This window comes from Xiphophorus hellerii, chromosome 8 (assembly GCF_003331165.1).
Source record: "Xiphophorus hellerii strain 12219 chromosome 8, Xiphophorus_hellerii-4.1, whole genome shotgun sequence".
NCBI classification, from domain to species: Eukaryota; Metazoa; Chordata; class Actinopteri; order Cyprinodontiformes; family Poeciliidae; genus Xiphophorus; species Xiphophorus hellerii.
The window spans coordinates 27,435,673-27,456,724 of record NC_045679.1 but is presented as its reverse complement, the minus strand read 5'-3'; the positions used below and the strand labels follow the sequence as shown (position 1 = coordinate 27,456,724).

At 38.4% G+C, this 21,052-nt stretch overlaps 1 protein-coding gene across 1 annotated transcript; it reads left to right on the top strand.

Moving 5' to 3' along the window:
• The first annotated feature begins 948 nt into the window (after positions 1 to 948).
• On the top strand, positions 949 to 20,941 carry pam (peptidylglycine alpha-amidating monooxygenase). Its single transcript, XM_032570441.1, has 25 exons — positions 949 to 976; positions 3,109 to 3,234; positions 3,445 to 3,562; positions 3,712 to 3,769; positions 4,462 to 4,549; positions 4,943 to 5,034; positions 5,320 to 5,403; positions 6,362 to 6,410; positions 6,833 to 6,900; positions 8,200 to 8,280; positions 8,359 to 8,435; positions 9,307 to 9,410; positions 9,854 to 10,047; positions 12,701 to 12,751; positions 13,310 to 13,439; positions 14,006 to 14,122; positions 14,246 to 14,318; positions 15,172 to 15,382; positions 15,702 to 15,905; positions 16,076 to 16,191; positions 17,340 to 17,436; positions 17,638 to 17,688; positions 17,767 to 18,009; positions 19,251 to 19,310; positions 19,430 to 20,941. The coding sequence occupies exons 1-25, from the start codon at positions 960 to 962 to the stop codon at positions 19,618 to 19,620; spliced, it is 2,700 nt and encodes an 899-aa protein (XP_032426332.1). The 5' UTR covers positions 949 to 959; the 3' UTR covers positions 19,621 to 20,941.
• Positions 20,942 to 21,052: the final 111 nt, after the last annotated feature.

The following is a 21,052-nucleotide window of genomic DNA, read 5'->3' as shown; positions in this document are numbered from 1 at the left end:
GCTAAACGTCGGACGCGCTGACGTAACGATCCAATAAGGTCATACGTCACTTCGGCGTCTACGTATGCTGTCTATGCCTCCCATGGACTATTATGGTCAATCATGAGCTATTTGGTGCTTTTACTCTGAAAGGGGAAGTGCAGACGTGACTTCTTATCAATTAAAAAAAGAAAAAAGTAAAAAAAAAAAACAGGAAAACAATCGTCATCTGGAAAGACGTGCTGCGACCACCAGCAGGTATTGTGTTCCTTTGATGAAAAATACTAGCCGTATCTTTGCGAATGGTCTTCTCTTGTTTGGTGGCGGTTTAATAGAAGTCGGTTACAATGCAGACAACCATCTTTAGCATATGGAGCTCATAGATATTACTGTTAAAACCCTATTAGCCACATTAGCTAACAATGTTAGAGCATCTCTACAGCGAAGGTGTATCGTTCCAGCGCTCATCAGCCACACTGAGCTGTTTTAGCCATTTTGAGCAGGTGTAACACGCCGGTAGTCGGGAAACATAATGGTGACATGTTTTCGTCTGATTCAGACTCGCCGTCAATGTTTTAGCTATCTTTTAGTTCGAAAAGATTTGGACCAAACATATTTTAGGACACCAAATGAAAAAATGCCACCAAGTGAAAACGTTAAGTTCCTACATGCTAATCGTAAGAACCTCCTTTATTTAACACATTTCTTATCCCTGCTTGGCCTTAACCAGCTGTCGCCTAAGAAGTCCTGTTTACCACATCAGTGGGAATTTAAAATGATTCTACATTCGTTCTTGCGAGTCTACACAGTTGTATAAATGTTCATATCAACACTGCGTATACATTTAATGTGGTTGACGGTTTATCACGTACTCCGTGTGTGGGAAGAGTCTCGTTTCCATAGTTTCCTTTTTGCTCTCAGAGGGTTGTCATGTTGGCACAGCGCTGACCTTCAGCCTTCTTTCCTCAGTTGGATCCACCATGCTCTGTCAACAGCGGTGAGTCATCAGGAAAGCAGAGCATTTCAATGCGTTTTAACACTGAAAAGCATCCTCTAAATTTAAAGTTCAATGATACAAACAGCTGCTTCCACACTCCAACGCGGAGGAGAATATCACTGAGCCTTGCAGTAGCTGTAAGTAGGAATGTTCCCCACATTTTCAATAGTTGTATGTTGAAACAAGCAATTTATTTATTTTATTTGTCCGACAAGCGGAGAATTTAAGCTGCCATGACAGAACAAAAGAGTAACAGAAATGAATGAACGGTACAGAGTAGAAGCATACAAGATGAAATAGAAACATAATAATAATAATAATAATTATAATAATAAACAGTACAAAAACAATAGGCCTTCGCAGCGCTTTGCTGCTCGGGCCTAAATATGAAAATGGTAATATAAGTATATAAAAGATGCATGTATAAAAATATACACACACAAATTTACATTTACAAAACCGCAGTTGCATGCACACACACATGCATATATACGTACATATACATACACACATATATACACATGCACCCACAGACATGTATGTGTTCATAATTACACTCGTAGAAATATTGCGTATCCACAGAAAACTACCAAGTCTATAGCAGAAGTGTGCTTGTGGAGTCATCAGAAAACGTTTGTAGAAAGCAGTTTGTGGAGTTGCCAGAACCGTTCCCAGTGGTGCTCCGGTACTGTCTGAAACACAGCCCTGACCTCGGTTTGTGAGGTAGTCCAGGGTCCACGAGGCGAGCTGGTGGTCCACTCCTTTCTTCTCCTGCTTGTCTCTCAGAATTGTGGGTCAGATGGTGTTGAAGTAACTGGAGAAGCTGATAAAACAAGATTCTCACAGTGTCCAGGTGAGAGAGGGGACGATGATGGCATCATCCACCATAATGCCAGAGAGAGCAATAAAAATCTTTCAAATGGCACCAAGGTCATGTGTGCAGGTTGAAAACGAAGTTTGTTGCAGTAATTTTGCAAAGCTGAATTTTTGTCCCTTAATTTTCATTAAAATCTGTGAAAAGTTTTGAACCCAGCATCAGCAGAAAAACACTTGATGTTCAAAAAAATGTTTCAGGTATTGGGATGAAATGATTATTATCTGCCTTTTTAGTGGTTACAATAAATGGTGGTTAGATGAAATGTTGTTTAGCCAGAGGCCATGTTTGTAACTATAGCATTTCAAGGAACAGACATTCAGTGTTTCAGAAGAAACAATGTAGCGTGTTTTCACTGGTGTCACAGAACGTACTGTAGCTACAACCTATCTTTAAGGACAAGCGGCAAGTGTAACTATGGTGACAAAATACTGGAGTATCAAAATAATTTTCCAATTTGTGGATAACAAAGAAAATGTTTGAAATGTGTTCATGAACATAATTAGACATATCAGTTTGGTAAAGTGCTTATTGTTGTCAGTAAAGCTCACAACCAATTTCTATCTTTTTTAGGTTAGAAATGTGTCAGTGGCCTGAGGACAAGGCTCAATTATCAGTGGTTCTATTGAGCTGCTTGAAAATGATCTATTACAAGTTATTACACTACTTGAGAATCCAGAACCTGTCCATAACCTGTGCTGCTGTTGCAATAAATTTGACAGTCATTTATTTTGGAGCTTTAGGGTCAAAGTGTGGTCCGTGGGCCATTTTTGGCTCTGGAAAGGATTTTGTTCGGCCCCTGACCACAAATCAAGAATGGTCAAAAATTTGGCCAACAAAATAGGAGACGATTCATGACCCCCAAAATTTGAGAATGATCTGTTTTTTCTTTTAATAAGGCAGCAATCAGAAGCAAGTGTGTTTTGGATTTCCAATGATATACAGATTCCAAAGAAGTTTTGTTTATTGTTGAGCAGGTAAAACAAACAAACAAAATAATAACAATAAACACATTTTTGCATTTTATTTAATGAATTTTGTGGCCTGCCAGTAGTTAAAATTTGCCAATTATTCCCCCCTGGGCAAAAAGTTATGGCCTGTAAAATTACATAAAGAAATAGCTTTAGTATAAGAACAGGGTCCATCTATCTGCTTTGTTGTATAATGAAAATAAAAGAATTTTGATTCTGATTCAGGAACTCAGCATTGTGTATTTTAGTTATCTTTATGTTCTAGTGGCTTGTTTTCCCATTTGCAGCCTGGTAGTGAACGGCAGAGTGAAACCTGTAGGTGTGATGGGACTCCTGGTGGTCAGTTTGGTGGTAGCGTTCCTCCATCACAGTCACAGTGTGGAACTGCAGCCCTCCCTGTATGGGTCGAAGAGGTAAGGAACTCCTGAAATTCAACTCGGAACCTTTTATTCGCTAAAAGATTCTAGCTTAAATATCTACATGCCGTTTATATTGACTGAGGTTTGAATTCTGTGTTTCCTGCTGAATGTACTCCCAGTAATGACAAACAGAACAGATCTACTTTAAATAAATAAAGGAGTGTATATGTTAGTAATGGAGTGTATGTTGTTGTCATTCCTAAGGGTTTGGGAAGATGTCTTAAATCCCAGTGACTGTGTGTCCAGAGTCAGGCCGCCGCAGCTCTTTAACTCTCAGAATTTCACAGTGGATCTTCGAATGCCTGGGGTTTTGCCAACTGAGGTGAGTCTTTTCATTTTTTACTATCCTAAATCTACTGCTAATTTAAGAAAATTATGATAAGTTTTTGGTTCACCTTCATATGAATGTTGCGCAGAACATTTGTGTTTGGTTGAAATAAAGCGATGAGTCTCGTCCTCTTGTTGTTTCAGTCGGACACTTACCTGTGCATGGCTTTTCCTGTGCCAACTAGTCGTGATTCATATATTGGTGAGCAAGTCTTCACTTTTCCTGAATGAAATAGCTGTTGTAAATATACAGATGTTTGGTAAGGCCATGTTTTTATTCACCATGAGAAAACTACATGGTCTGTTTGAATTAAAGCTTCAGTATGCAACATTTCTAAAAATATGATTTTATCATATTTGTTCAAATTGACATTACAAAATGAGACGGGTAATCTTTGCCTCCTCAATATGGTCTTACAGCAATCTGCAGAAATACACCACTTCCTGTCAGAAACAACCAATCAGAGCCAGGGGAGGGTCTTAGCGCTGTCAATCAGCCACCAATGGCAGTTTTCCTGTAATGTTAGGTTGTTTGCCTACCATTGGAACAGCTGGAGCTCATGAGTGCTGTGCAGGAGAGGGTGCAGGCAGCGCGTGCACAAGCATGATTGACAGCATTACGATTCTCCTCCTGGCTCTGATTGGTTGTCTCTGACTGGAAACAGTAGGGCAACAGGGAAGAGGCAGGGGATCTCGATATTTTTTTATTCTTTGTTTTTAAAGATTATCTGTCTTATGCTGTCAGGAATAGTGACAGGAGTAATAATTGTAAACAAAATTCTAAAAGTTACTTACATTAATGTTAAATTCATATGGAAATGTTGAAAAATTGGTAAAACTCTGTTGATTTTGTTGAAAATGTTTCCATTAAGCACAGTGTGTTTCCTCCCTCAGTGGACTTCCTACCTCATGCCAGTATGGACACTGTTCACCACATGCTGCTTTTTGGCTGCCAGACTCCGGTCTCCACCAGCAGCTACTGGTAAGAACCGCATGTCAAAATAGTATGAAGAGAATTATTTTTACAAGCTGGAACTCAGTTGTGAATGCTGTGTTTCACCAAACGTTTGATCCATAATCGTCATAATTTTTTTCTCATTATTTTTACGCCTTCTGATCAGTTAAAACGTCCCATCATGATATGAGAGATTGCAGTTGACCCCCTGGTGGCGCATGTACAGTAGCTGGTTGGGAACAGGAGAGATGCCAGGAAAATATTTGTAAACCTCCCATCATTCTGGCATTTAGCAAATAGAAATAATTTTGCTGATCCTAAATGACCTAAAAAAGAAAAAGTTTAGTTGGATTTAGTTTAAGTCTATAAAAAAGGTTGTATGTCTTTTCATGGCATTGGTTTTATCCCTTCTCTGTTCAGGGACTGTGGCAGCGTACAGGGAACTTGTGAAGACGAGTCTTCCATTATGTATGCCTGGGCTCGAAACGCTCCTCCAACAAAATTACCTAAAGGTAAGTCACACCCTCAAGGTAAACGATTTACAGCGTTTCAAGTTATGTATTTTTTTTTTAACAGGTATTAAACCACTTTATTAGGAGAAACATTAACAAAAACAGTTTTAGGAAAGGTTCAGGTGAATATAAATAGCTTCCGATAACAATATTCAGAATTCATTCTTTATTTAGTAAATAGTTGGTTAGCTACTTTTACACCTGCATTCAGACAGAAAAGAGAGACGTTTTTGTGTTTTCCCGCTGTCTGTTTTTCACTGATTTGTATTCCTCTTCTTCCATCAGATGTTGGCTTTAAAGTCGGAAGAAATTCAGGAATGTCCTACTTTGTGCTGCAGATACATTATGGAGATGTCAGTGCCTTCAGAGGTGAGTGCCATCGTGTTTCTTAACCTTTCTATCAAACTCCCCAAACTTCTGAAAAGATCCAAGTTGCTGCAATTTATTAGTTACTGCAAAGGACAAAACGGGGAAAAAAGTTGTAAACGGTTTCAGAACATCATTTCACTTGATCACGTTTTGCGATCAAGTGAAATGAATCAGGCTGTTGGAGTCATCCATCAGTAGTACACACCCGATCCACCTTCAGTTCAATTCAGAATACTTTGTTGGGCTTTCTTCCTGTATCTCTTCACAAATCAACAAAGGACTAAATATTTTTGCACTTTACTTTCTAAATAGTTTTGAGTCTTTTTCTCATGATAAAGAAACTCCCACACGTTGAAAAATCTGGTTGATAAGCTGTTGAGAAACAGACTGAACAACCTTGAACACATCTACAGACAGACATGCTTGAAAATATTCCAGCCCAGTAAAGCATCCACATTTCATTGCTCTGCAGCAGTAGCACCTTTAAGTAAGGTGACCAAAAAGTCAAAGATAGCAAAAGCTATTTAGAAAAATTGCTAACAGAGATTTGTTAAATAACTTAATGCAACTGAATCTCTTTTCAGTAACTGATAAGTCGTAGGTTTTTGGTCATTGCTCTTAAATTAGAAATTGTTAGCTTTGTTGAATCTCCAGTGAATGTTCTCAGCTTTAAATTGGATTCATATCTTTATAATTTGCCCCAGAGCTCATATAAGCTCACTGAAGACTAATTGAGTTGTTTTGTTGTTGCTTATCTCTATCAGACATTCAGCATTTACAGTCACTTCCACATTGTGCCATTCTGAGCCAGAGAAATGCATATGGATTTTAGCAACAGTGCTTTAGCAGTTGAACGTTTTCTGGGCCATGAGCAGACCATGGCCACATCAGTAGGACTTGGAGACCTTAATGATGTTAGTAACATTATTAATAATCGTTTTTTTCTCCTCTTTTCCAGATCATCACAGAGATTGCTCTGGACTAACTTTAAGAATGACTTTAAAACCGTAAGTCCACTCACTGACACTGCAGTAGCATCCAGTCCAGATTACTGACTCTTCAATACATTCAGATAAATAATAAAGTAGGATTTTTGTTTTCTTAAAGACAAAGATGAAAAAATACTGCAACATTTTGGTTTAGCTGGGGGAAGTATGCCGCATGCAGATAGTAAAGGTACTGACGGCCATTTTTGAAGGGATAAGAAAGCAGAGATAAAATGAAAACATTCCTTAAGTTGCCATATTAAAGAGGTTGTACCTGCCTGCAGTAACTCGGATAACAAACATAAAACACCTTCCACTAAAGCTGTGTGTGAAATCAAGGAAGGTCTGGCCTGTTGGCTGGTACTGCCTGTTTGTTCAATTCAATAACTGAGTTAAAATGGAGAAAGTAAGAGCTTCCTCTGTTCTTTGTTTCTCCATTAAAGGCAGCCCTTCATTGCTGGCATCTACCTGCTAATGTCTGTGGATACGGTCATCCTTCCAGGAAAAAAAGGTACATTTGTTGTTTCTGAAGCTTTAACTTGATAAACCTCAAAGTCTCTGTATTATTCTCTGACTGGCTGTTGACTCATAAACTTTATCAAGTAGTGTAATCATGTGGAGCACTGTAACATTAGATGATGGCTTACCTGCTTATAGATTCTCAGACCATATTATTAATCTGTGTAGCTCCAGTATAGCGGAGGTCATTTGTTGTGAGGAATTTCTTGTCATGATAAGAATTTTGATTTACTGTAGTCATGATAAATTTCAAGTACCGTAATGCTGGTAAAAACTCTCCAAGACTGACTGTGTTGTTAGTATTACTATTTTCTCGACTGATGAAATGTCGTTGCTGTGAGCAGTTTAGTGATGAAATCCCTCTTCTTTGTGACTGGTGCACTGAAGAAATAGAATACAAACAGAATGTTTTTCGAGAGCTAGCCAGCAGAAATTAGCAAACATCTGGTGGAGCTGAGCATCAGCTGAGCTCATTATAGGAGCTACTTCTAAATGCTGGTAAAAACAATGTTAAAGGGTTAATAGAGGAGCCATGTTGTAATGATTTCTTGAAAGCAAAGTTTAGAAAGAGCAGGAGAATTTAAAGAGACAAACTCCAGCCGCAACCCAGTAAACCGGCTTCAGATCCAGTACAGGAAACAGGAGACATTATGCTTCAACGATTTGAAAATGTCACATTAACATCAGAATAACAGAATGTCGCTAATTTTCCTGCAGTTTATTCTGAAATCACCTGTCAGCTTTAATCAGCTGCTTTCACAGCTGATTAAAGCTGATCAGGATTGTGAAGCGTTCACAAGCAGGGATTGTTATTTATTTATTTATTTCAGACGACTAACAGATGTAAATGTCAGCATAAAGCTGTCTGTAAGATGTGACACATTTGTGCAGGCAAACAGAAAAAGGAAGCAGCAGAGAGCAGGTTGATCATGCAGATGAAGTGTGTTGCTGTGTGAGTGTGTGTTGATGAGATAAGACGTTCCACATGGGGAACTATGACAATGAGGTTTTTTTTATGAACTTTACTTTGAGCAAGTCATTTTTTAAAAAGGGAACTTGTGCACTATGCCTTACTATTCGAAGTAGCTACTAGTTATACTTCAGTAACTTAATTATGCAGTCAGATTTTGGCCCCAAGTTAAATTTTTATAACATCATCCAGAATAGGATCTGTAACAATAACAAACAAAAATTGAGAGAGCCACATATGTTCTAACACCTCCTGTAGGAGATAAAGCAAAAATGCATTGACACAAAATACAGTTCATTGTTGTTGTTTTTTGTTCTTCAGTTACAAATGCAGATGTTGCTTGTGACTATGATTCCTACCCGATCTACCCGTTTGCCTTCAGGACCCACACACACAGCCTCGGTGAGGAGTCAGGTCATTTCCTGCTTCTGTGTCTCCTGGAGTTACATCCTTAGTCCTTCATGATCATTTCTTTCACAGGCAAAGTGGTCAGCGGTTACAGGATTCGTGATGGGAAATGGAGTCTGATTGGGAGACAGTCCCCTCAGCTACCACAGGTAGATAACCACTGTGACATCAGTTGTATACAACTGTTGTTTTTCTGAGAGAGATATCTAATTTTTCTCTCAAAAGTCACTGCTGTCTGTTTGGAAGATAGTTGACTGCAATTTTTCACGTTTTCTTTCCATATAAAAATCCCCACTTTGAACGGTGCATTCATAAAAAGATGTCAAGGTGTTTTTATCAGACTCTTATTTCATATGTAATATGTGTTTCCATCTCCCATTAAGCACATTAACTCTTATTAAGAAAAGCCAAAAACCTCAAGTGACCATAAAAACATTTTTTGCTAAATTGAGGAAGATATTTCAGATTTTGATGTTTCCATCAGTCTCATCTAGTGTGATACTTCAAAATGTGCATAAAAATACATTGATGGAACCATGGCTACTGTCTTCCATTCAGAGTAGAATGTAAAAAAAACAATCTAAATCAGTTTGGGGTGAAAACAAAGACAGCAGTATTGTCTTCAGGTTGTCCAGTGTCTGTCCAATCTGAGGAATCCATTGATCCATTGATTATCCATTGATCCAACCTGAGGCAGATAGTCACATGGTGATGATGGTGCACAGCAACGTTGCTGGTATTCAGAGCCCTGAATGTATTTAGTCAGCTTGTATGAGGACTGAGAGACAGAGCTGGTCCTCGGCTTTGATTCTGCAGTCCCAGCTAAGCAACCTGAAAACACACACAGCCTGTGATGTTGGTGACATCACAGGCATCTTAAATGATGTGAAAGGTTCATGGCTGTGTGTTTATTATGGAACTATGATCATAGTTTCATAAAGGAAGGAGAACTAAAAAACTGAGAGATGAACTTATTTTCACACACTGTTCTTTGCTCATTAATGAATGTTTCCATTCCAGGCTTTCTACCCTGCTAACAAGGATGTGACTGTGCGATACGGTGACACCATGGCTGCCAGATGTGTTTTTAGTGGGGAGGGCCGGATCTCCAAAACGTACATCGGGTGAGTTTCACAGATCACTGCCAAATATTGCTGAGTGACCGTTTAGACGTAATCCAAACACACATTTGAATTCTTTATACGATTCTGTTTGGATGATTTTGATGGAGATTTTGGTCTAATTCATCTGTTTGTGGAATGTAAGACTATGATATTAATATAAGTACTATATTTCAAATTTTCATTGAACTTTTCCAATGGTTTAGGAAATAGAATGATGCATATTTCTTCAATTAAACTTCATTTGAACTTCTTATTTCTCCTCCCACCTTTGTAGTTTAGTGATTGTGCCCACAAATAACCTTGTGAAGCATTGTCAAAGTTTCCATGCCAACCATCAGGTTCACAGCACCTGCTGGTTGATGCAGACTGAAGTGGCTTTGAGGTAGCAGCACCAATCGGTGCTGCTTGTGGCTTTAATTATCGTAATCCTTTTTTTCCTGCAGTGGTACTTCAAATGATGAAATGTGCAACTTCTATATGATGTACTACATGGACAGCAAACATGCCGTTCCCTTCATGAGCTGCATGGAGACGGGCTCTAAAGAACTCTTTCGACATATTCCAGCAGAGGCAAATGTTCCCATCGCTGTGAGTCCAGGTCACATGCACGCCATGATGCCAATGGGAAACGCTACAGGTACATAAATCTACCTCATCTACATCTGTCTCAAATCTGGCATAAACTTTGAATTTGGTCAAAGAAATCCGAAACTTGTTAAAAGGGGCATTCTACATGTTTTTTGAAATTTTTTATAATCTAGTAAAATAAAATAAAATTCAGATTTAGAAATTATGTCCCGGCAGACACGCTACACTATAAAGAACAGTGTGTTTTGCCAGCATTTAGTTCAAACAATGATTTTAATCTGAAATGTTAAAACATGGTGACAGTGGCGCCATTGAAAAACTTTTATAGGCATGGCCAGACCAGGGCAGTAAAGCATGATTTATTTAATTTTGATTATTATTTAGAATTTTATAATTTGTTTATTTATTGTGCTTTACATTTACGTTGTGATTAAAGCTGAATCTATATGACTTTCTGTGACCTGAAGATGATTCAGGGGGCCATGGCCCTCTCTCCATCAGCTGCCAGTTTTTTTTTGTTGTTGTTTTTTTTAAGAAACTGTTGACTGAGTGAGCAACATTGCCAATAAATATCCTGTATAAATATCTTCTGTGCTCATTGGACTCTCTGCCAGCCAAAGCAATTAAAGCGCCTTAGCTTCTTTCACCGTCCTGCTCAGGCTTCAGGGAGGAGAGCTGTGTGTTTTGGTCTTGTGGTTTCTGTTACTTCAGCCAGATAAGCGAGTCATGTTCAGCTCAGTGCCTTTTGAAGGTGATAGTACTGCAGTGTCATGTCCATTCCATGCTGCTGCTTCATCATTCTCCACGCGTGATAACGGCTTTTAGCTTGTGGTAAAGCAACAGTTCTACAGAAACTACTCACAGAAAGGCTCAGAGCCAAACAAACACATAACAAGTTTTTACAGCATCGGTGCAGTTAGCTTGTCAACTTATCCACATGTTTTCTTTACCAAGTCTCCTTTATAAGCACTGCAGTTTTTGATTATTTTAGTAATCGATTATCCTGACGATTAATCAATTAATCGGGGGGGAAAAAATTTAGCAAATTCTAGAGTTTTTTTCATTTAACCACTCAAGCATGTTTTTATACATTATTAGGAATACATTAAAAATGCAATTAGGCACATAATTCAAAAATAAACATTTTGGCTGCCTAAAGTGAAAAACAGCATTCCTTCAGTGAAAGCTTGATCATTTGTAGAAAATAATGCATCTGCAGATAAAATAACTTAAAAAATTCAGTCCTTCCTGCTCGATTTTAACATCAGTGCAGTGATCTGATCTGTTTATTATTTTTTTGATTAATCAATTATTAATTGGATTGCAGAAGGGGTATAATGGGAGATCTAGGTAGAACATATTTACAGACAAAGGCTTCATTTATCTTGAGTACAGACTGTTTTTGTCGTTCATACAGTTTTGACTTAATTACTGCTCTGAATGTTATTATTTTAGTAAATTACCTTTTTTTTATACTACAGTTAACAATGAATCTATTACTAAATCAGTTGACCGTTTTTTAAATGATTCCTTCTGCTCCCTCATTGTTCTGTAAAAAATCCTCATTTATTTACTGTCAGTAAGTAAATGATTTACTCTGTGTGTCCTTGTTATGCGTCAAATGAGCGACGGCAAAATGGCGTGAATGAGGACAGATGAGAGGAGAGATGTAGAACTTAATCGTTCACTAAAATCTAGGCTCATTACCGACTATCATTATGCTTTATGTTGTGTGAAAGTGATTTAATGAAAGTGAGTCCATCAGGCGTTGTTGTGAAGCCAGCATGAACTAAAAGCCAGATAATAGGCTTTCCAGTTAATCGTTATTCATTAAAATTATGCAATGTATGTGGGACTTTTTTTTTTCTTAGAAATTGAGCAGCACTCCCTCTTGAGTTGATCAATACTTTAGAAAACTAAACACAGTCTTCCACAGCTTTCTCTGATGGAGCCTGAAACCTTGTTTGGACAGAAAGAACCTGCAGCTGCAAAGCTCTGCTTCTCTAGACTGAATGTAGAGTGAAGCGCTTAGAGGTCCTCTAAGGCCTGTAAGCAAGTACAGGCCATTTACCATTTCTGTTCGCTGATGATACAGCAGTCTCCATGGTAACTGAAGTGAAGTAACTTACAGGGCAGCAAGTGACAATTGTGTGAGGACAACATCCTGTTCATCTCTACGTGACTTAGAAAAGTGAAGTCCAGTTTATTTGTGTCGTACATTTCAGTAACAAGGTTCTTCAAAGTAGAGATGCAAAACTTTCACCGTCTAGCGATTAGATTCAGTAATGATTTTTAATTCAAAAACCAATTTTTCTATTCAAACTATCTAGAGATTCTGTTTAAATTATGGAACAAAAGGAAAAGACATTGTAAACAGAACATTCATTAAACCAATTCCATACTGTGTGAAATTCAAATAGGTTATATTTAAACAAAAATAGCTTTGTGCATAAAATTCTGTAACGTAAATTGACTTTATAACTGTCTTTAAGTGTCAGGTGTGAGTCCAAAACATACAATACAGTATATATATATAAATAACTCCAAAAAAGTACAAAGGTTTTAATAAAGGCGGTTTGTTACAAATCTCATAGATGTGTAACATCAAGTATTTTTGAATAGAATTGTCTTTATCGGTTCATTTAGTTGTTTTTCATCCCAAAGTTGCATCTGATTTTTTTTTTCTGTATTTCTCAATCAAGATGACAAACAGCCGATGAATGCTAACAAAGCAGAGCTGGTTCTGGATCAGGGTGAGTTCAAAGTGAATCAAATGTGAACTATGTGAACATGACATGACCAGCTTATATATGCTGAAATGTAAAAAAAAAAAACATATTAGTGGAAGTAGCAGTATGTAACTGTATATAATCTAATATTGAACTATAGTCTTAATTTCAACAATATAAACAGCAAAGTGAAATTGTGGGCTAACTGCTACTGATATCATCATTGTTGTATTTAACAATATTCCATTTTCATATTTTTTGATTTTTGATTTCTTATTTTCTTTTTTTGCTGATGCAAGATACAAATTGGCAATAAACCAGACTGCACTGAATAATGAGTTCATATACCCATCTGATATGATTCACTAAACAGTGAAATAAAAGACTGACTGTAGTCTAGTGACTGTGTGCCAAGCCAGCTGGAAAGGTTGACTGGATTCTAGTAAAAAGTGGTTATTGTTTCCCAATTGGCTTTGTGAAAATAAACATTTATGAGGAAGAACCGTGGAGAATTCTTCAACTCATATGGAAATGTGTGTGTGTGGGTGTGTGTGTGTGTGTGTATTCATGGTGTGGTTGCAGATTCTCATTTGGAGCAGGTGTCAGCATGGCCTCAGAGTTCTCTTCAGCTGGGCCAGGTGTCAGGACTCGCCCTGGACTCTGATTCCAACCTGGTCATTTTTCACAGAGGCGACCACCACTGGGGGGCAGAGTGGGTTGCTTTCACTTTTCACATAGTTATGTAATTAACAAATGTTGCATAAGCACTTTAATGTCTGTTGTTTTCATCAAAACCGCTACTACTAAGAAATTATTTGGAGATCTCACATGCAGCTTTTTCATCTCCAGTTTTTGCACATTCTTACAAATGAAGCACATTTGCTTCATTTGAGCTCCAAATACAACAACAACTTTACTTTGGCGTAGATTTGATCATTTGTAGCAAAGTATTCATCTGCAGCTAAGAAATCCTTCTAACATGAACATGTGAGACGCCCAGCCCTTCCTGCTCAGCTTAAAGGGGCAGTATTATGTCAAATAGACGTTTTAGGTCTTTACATCGTGTTATAATGTTAATTCCTCATCAAAGACATACCTATAGTGTTGCCTTGATTCTTTCATGCATGTTTGAGAAATCCTTTATTCTCCATGGCAACCATTTAGCTGTCCAAAAACACCTGGATGGACCTAGCTCCGCCTTCAAGGCACAGCTCCTCGCCGGAGCTGCAGTTTCCAAGGTTACGCACAGTAAATGTTCTCTCTTGTGTGTTTGCTTAGTTCTTTCAACAGCCAGGCTCGGTACCAGCAGCGGTCCCTGGGGCCCATTCAGCAGTCTACTATCCTGGTTGTGGACCCGGCCAACGGCAGAATCCTGAAGGCTTCAGGCCGGAACATGTGAGTGTGTGAGAAAATGTTTCCTGGTTATAAATGTAAGGGTTGTAATGCTGGGATACGATTTGAAGCCCTGCAGAGTTGGGTCTGTTTTTATTAACTTCAGATCGTTTTCTGTTCTTGCAGGTTTTATTTGCCTCATGGAATAACGACAGACCAGGAGAATAACTACTGGGTGACTGATGTGGCTTTGCATCAGGTGAGCTGGAGCGCGAGCGCTAACCACACTGGAGCGACGTAGCCTTTACACAAACCCACAGTTTGTAGTAGCATCAAGCTAACCTAGTATCAAGTAGTGATAAAAACTGACATGTTCTTTTCTGTGTGTGTGTGAAATAAAGGTTACACCTTCAAAATTGCTTTTGTTTCTCAAAATGAAATGATATTTTGCTATCTTTTATTTTTTAAAGATAAACTGTGTTTTTGAAGAATTCGGCACAAATGAAGTGTCCAGACCTCTTCAACATTTTTCACATTTAGTCAAAAACAAACTTCAGTATTTGGCTGTTATGTGTTGGACCGATACATAGTAGGGCATAATCTTGAATTAGAAAAAAAAAGCATGCAATAGTAATGGGCAATTATTGTACCAATTTACTGCTTTTGTGTGAAAATAGTTTTGCCATCAGAAGAATAAATTTGACATGATTATGTATGCAAACCCTGAAAGCGTAACGTAGTTCTGTTTAGTGATAAAAATGCACCATTTAATGTCTGGAGTGATCAGTTGTTCTTCATTAAAAATGTGTTAAGAGCGGTATTTCAGTTTTTGGGCTGTGATTGAAGTGATGTTCAGTCATAGCTTCACTCTACAGACAGGAAAGCTGCAAAAAAAAAATCCATAAAATGCGACCAACTTTTTGCCCATCTCAGCGTGCTTTTGTAAGTTCCCCACAGTATGAGGCCAGACAATTTATTGTGGCAGCGATCAGTCAAAATTCTTAGCATGATAAGAGATTTATCACGGTAACTGATAAACAATAGGATAAATTCCCACCCTGACAGTGGCAGTGAAGTCTCCTTCAGCTGTTTTGTGCGTTGCTGTTCCTCAGGTGTTAAAAGTGAGCGGTGACGGCAGGGACAGAACCCTGCTGGTCCTGGGAGAGGCTTTCACTCCGGGTAGCGACACCGAGCACTTCTGCCAGCCGACGGACGTGGCTGTCGACCCTGAAACCAGGAACGTCTTTGTGTCTGACGGCTACTGCAACGCCAGGATCCTGAAGTTTGCTGCCGATGGCACATACTTAACTCAGTGGGGAGCAGGTAGCCAGCGCAAATTACACATAGATACTTGGAGTGTTAAAGCCCTAAAGCCTAGAGGTTTTAGTTTTATTCCTAAGAATTGTAATGAAACCAATTGTTTTTGGTTCAGGAAATTCATGAAACTTCAAGGTATTCCTCAGTTTACACTTTAGTGGCAAATATCAGAGTGCAAATTTAATCAATGTAGCCAAACTTATTCTTCAGGAACCCAGTTTCTGTGCAGTCAGAGCAACAATGACAGTATAATTCACTGTGGTTACACATCACTAACACTGATGGATCAGAAATTCACCTTCTCATCTCTACGTTCTGGGTAAAGGTTCGTCAGACAGAAGGAGGCGCACGCCGTTCCGGATCCCCCACAGCTTAGTTCTCCTTCCTGAAAGGAAGGAAGTGTGTGTGGCTGACAGGGAAAACGGCCGAATCCAGTGCTTCATCGCTGAGACCGGCGAGTTTGTCAAAGAGATAAAGAACGAAGAGTTTGGAGGAGAAGTGTTTGCCATCACCTACAGCCCTGCTGGAAGTGAGTACACTGGCACTGTTGGTCCAAAGTTAGGTTTTGTTCATATCCTTCTTCATTTCAGACATCAGATGATTTAGTTTCAACATCTTCTGTTGAGGTTTTTTTAAATTGTGAATGTGTCATTTTAGTTGTTTTTAATGAATCTCCTTCCTGTCTTCTCCGCCCTGAAGATGGCCTGATCTTTGCAGTGAACGGAGACTCGCCCTACCACTCAGCTCCACTCAGAGGGTTTGTTCTAGATTACTCAACCAAACAAATTCTGGATTCCTTCAGCCCCACCCAGAAGGTAAACACGCTGGCATTCACTGACGGATCTTTCCCTAAAAACCGATGCTTGCTAGAGAAGAAACAAAATGTTAGCCGGAACTTCATTATTAGATATTTGTGACTTTTTTAAAATCCATTTCTGGATTCCTCTATGAGTTGTATTTCTTATTGACACTAGAAACTCACTTAGAAACTCTCAGAAAGGTTTGCCATAAAAGATTCTTACATTAGGATGGGCAATTGTAATTTCATGCCAGATTGTTTAATCAGTTTAATGCAGTCAAGTTGGCTTTTTAAAAATAATAATTTTGCAGATGTGATGATGTAATTGATACTGATGTCTTGTTGGATTTTCCTGTTGTGGAGAACTTAAGAGAGGAGGCAAGGTTATTATGTAAAATCAACGTTTTTGGTATGTAACGTTTTATCATGATGTAATGGAAATCATCCCTCATCAAAGCTGAAGAACTAAAGACTGTTTGATGTCTCTTAAAGCTTCTGCTCCATTCAAACTAAGAATTATTGAATAATCAGCAATCTTGTACAGTTGTGATCAATTTATCTTGAATCTCAGAACATAAACACTTAAAAATATTTTATCTTTTTAAAGCTCAGGAAAAAAAGCTCTGAGTGTTTTTCTTTCTTTTCCTATTTGAGGAAATGCTGATGTGGAAGTTGGTGCTTTCTTTAAAGGGAATGTGTCATACAAAATTCACATTTTGTATGTTTTGTACTTTCATTTGGGTCTCAGCTGCTTCTAAAAACAGCCAAAGTGTTTAAAAAAACACCCAGCCAGTTTTTGGCAGCAAGTTGATGTTTTTCTGTGTCTGAAAAATGAGTCGTTTCAAAAACCTTCTGAATCTAACGTCGCATATCAGCGGGCACTGACCCTCACCTAGCAGGTAACGGCGCCCGGCCTGTTACCTAGCAACCCCTGTCAAGCTCCATCACTTTCGGTCAGTTGGTTTTACCACAGTATGCGCCTTACAATGGCTGCTGGAAAAAACAAGTGTTTTTGACCTATCACGTAAAATCTATCACGTAAAATCCCACTAAAATTCATCGAAGTTTGTGAAAATAAAGTGACAAATGTGAAAAAGGTGTGAATACTTTTGAAAGGTGCTGTATGTTAATAACATGGTTACTTTTGTGTTTTCCTTTCTACAGGAGTTTAAAATGCCTCATGACATTGTCGTAACTAAGGATGGAAGTGTTTTTGTCGGAGACGCAGGAAGCAATTCAGTCTTTAAGTTTACTGCAGAAAGTAAGTTCATGCTCATTATGACACTATGCTAAATGTTCCAATAAATGTGTTTTATCTTGTTCACCTGGGTTCAAATTCAGCTTATCCAACATATTTGATTGTGTCTGTGGGGCTGTTCTGAGTAATTCAGTCACAGATTTGTTGGTTACTAGCTGCATACATTAGTTTTTAATTAGAAACTTTCCTGCCTCCACTTTTCAGAGTTACACCGTTCTGTGAAGAAAGCTGGAATCGAGGTCCAGGAACTTGAAGGTAAGCAGACTAAGTTCCATTTGTAATGCCTGACTGCTCCATCAGATCCCAGCTTCATCCGTCCTGCTCTCTGTTTAGAAGTGGAGGCGTTCGTCCAAGCCAAGCTGAAGCCACATCCCAACATTTCAAAGACTGCGCCTGTCAAGGAGAAGCAAACCGTGGCAGAGAAGAGCCATCCGCTGGTAGAAGTGGAACCCAGGAAAAGCACACCGAAGTCAAAGAAAGAGAACAGCGTCCTCCCTGCTGTTGTTGTCTCGCTGCTCCTCGTCCTTCTGCTGGTCATCGTCTTCCTGGGAGTCTTCATGTGCTGGATGAAAAACAGTATGTATGATGAGAAAACAGGACGACTAATCTCACTTCATGCACCGACTCTCTAAGACCTAACAAATATCTGCACATTTGTGTTTGTGCGGCTACGACTGAAAACACTTCCTTCACTTTGTCAATCATTTATTGGTTTATGTAACCCTTTAAAAAGCAGCCAGCCAGACTGCCAGAGTGCTTTACCATCAGAACGGGGCTGAGTACCCAAAAGTTATACTCAAGTAAGAATAGCACTACTTCGATATATTTTTACTCAAGTAAACATAAAAGAAGAAATGACTCAAGTAAGAGTAAAAAAGTATTTTGTAAAACGTCTACTCAAGTCCTGAGTGACTGATCAAATGATTAATCATTTAATATTTAACAGTTACATCAACAAATTGACCAAAATATAAAGTTAAGTGAAAATTTTGGTATTTTAATTACCAAAATGACAATAATTCATTTAAGTAACGGAAAATGAAACAATCGGGCAACGTTTTTGTTTTTTTTTTTCAAATCAATTTTTCAATCTAAAACTTTTGAAACTTTAACAAAAACTGCAGGTCTGTGTCTGGTGAATTTTTGCTTAAAACATGTTTGTTCTTCATTCAGTGGGTAAAAATTTTTTACAAGTAAGAGTAGAAATATTTCATAATAAACTTACTCAAGTAAAAGAAAAAAGTACAAGATAGTAAAAATACTCCTAAAAGTAAATTTTGGCTGATTATCATTGTGGAAATTGTGAACTTATGAAACAGTCTGTCAGTGCATCACATCACAGGCCCACCACTCGGCTCTGACTACACGTCCCATCAGACTGCACACAGAAGTCTGATTTCAGTCACATGAACAATGCAAAAAAATAAATCATATTTTATCAAAAAATCTGAATTGAGCATGAAAACCTACAGTGTGAATGTAGTCATCAGATGTGATTATTGTGGTTACAGTTTTACTGTCCACTTTGTATTGAAGTGTTGCCGAGTTTTATATTAACATTCTTGAGTATTTTTGATCATTAAAAAATTAATTAATTGATATTATTAGTGTCTATTAATTCATGGGCACTAATAAAACATCAATACAGCTTGAAAATTGTCCAGTTCTGGTCAGCTGCTGATGGACATTAGACCTCTATGCCTGCACATCCAGACAGACGAGGTGTTCTAAAGGGAAGGTCTATGCTAACCATAACTAAGTTACAGTAGTTCTACTGTGCAGCCTGCACTCATTTTCTGTTTACTGACTGTTTTCAGAGAGAAATGAGATTAAAATGGAGCCTCGCTCTGTGGGAGGAGTCTTGGGTAAAATTCGAGGTAAGACACACACACACACACAAAAAAAAATGCATTTCTGGACTGTGGCTGTGTTACATGTCCTATAGATTGATCCTGAACTCCAGCAGGAGGTAACTCCCCTTGTTCCTCCCCGTCAGGTAAAGCAGTGGGAACTCTGAACCTGGGGAAATTCTTTGCGTCTCATAAAGGTTACAGTCGCCAGGGCTTCGACCAGCTGAGCACTGAGGGCAGCGACCAGGAGAGGAACGTGGAGGACAGCAGCGACTCGGACACAGAGGAGTACTCTGCTCCTCCTCCTCGCCCTCCTCCTCCTCAGTCCTCCTCTTAGGCAGCCCCCCCCCCTCCCCTCCAAACACAGCTTAGATTTCTCACATGTGCTAATTCACTGTTTTTGTAACCGTTGTCAGCTGCCAATATTGCTATTTAATGTATATATTTAAATGTGTTCTTGTATATAAAATTCATTTTATTGTCATCTTGACAAAATCTTGGAGACAAAATGATTATATTTATATTTTTTCTTTATATAAAACAAATTGCCTTTATGGTAAAACTATCAGCACAGTCCCCCAAAACAACCGTCCACTAATATCAGGTTTAGCCTTAAAAAGTCTAAGAAAATCTGCAAATGCATTATTATGTAGAAAAAATGTTTATGTGGTTTTTATTATTTATCTTTTTTTTAATTGCATTATTTTCTTTTCATTTCTTAGCTCTCACTTTTTAATCGTTTTCATAAAATCCTGCAGCCCTGTGACTGTAGTGCCTACAGTACCGCTAGGTGGGGCTGTTGTCAGCCATGTTTGTCTCCTGCAGCTCCTGTCACAGATTATTAATGCTGATGCTCAATCTGAATGTTGGCTCAGGTTAAACCTACAGTGTTTCAGTGTCAGCTTAGGGATGAGATGAATGAGGATTTCAGAGGAGAATCCTGACATTTGTTGCTGCAGTCGGGATTATAGATGTCATTTGATGTTCTTTATGACATTTCAGCATCATCATTGTATTTGGTCGACTATCATTTCACTTGTAATTCTGTGCCTTCTGCTGGTTTGTTTTCTTCCAGGCAAATAGCCCAGATCTTGTAGTGTGGCATGGCTAACTATTTAACATGTGGGGAGCAGGCTTCATGCTGCTGCAGCTTTCTGCTTGTTGTCAAAGGCTAATCTGAACCCACTGTGCTTTTTTTTTTTTTTTTCTCTGTCCAGCTAATTTAAACAAAACAATTTCCTCTGTTCACTTCCAGAGTTCACTAAAAGCATTTATCCGGAACTGCATTCAGTTCCGCATGGAAAGAGAATTTATTTTTCATTTAACCGCTGTTCAGATATTTTATTACAGCAGAATTCAAGTGAATAATTTAGTAAATCACATCTTTAAAGAAAATTTAAAAAAATTAATGATCTGTTAAGTCACCTTCTGTAATGTCAGGTTTTATGTTAGTAGATCAGTTTTTCGGTCATTTCTAAAATTGTATTCCATGTTTTCTGCCGCTGCTCATAGTTTGCTTTCCTAACCGCATGCCATAGATATTTAGCTACGCTGTCACATGTGGCCTACCTTGTATTAGCTGTGACACCGGTTTAAGTACAAGAGTACTATTTTCAGTAACTATTGTATTTGTGTAATAAAGTGTCTGCAAAGCATCACTATGTTGTGGATTACTTTGTCTAATTGACCTTTGACGTATTCATTACATTTCCTGAAATAACGTCTAATATTCAAGCACTTATAGCTGAAAGGAATGACAAAGACTGACA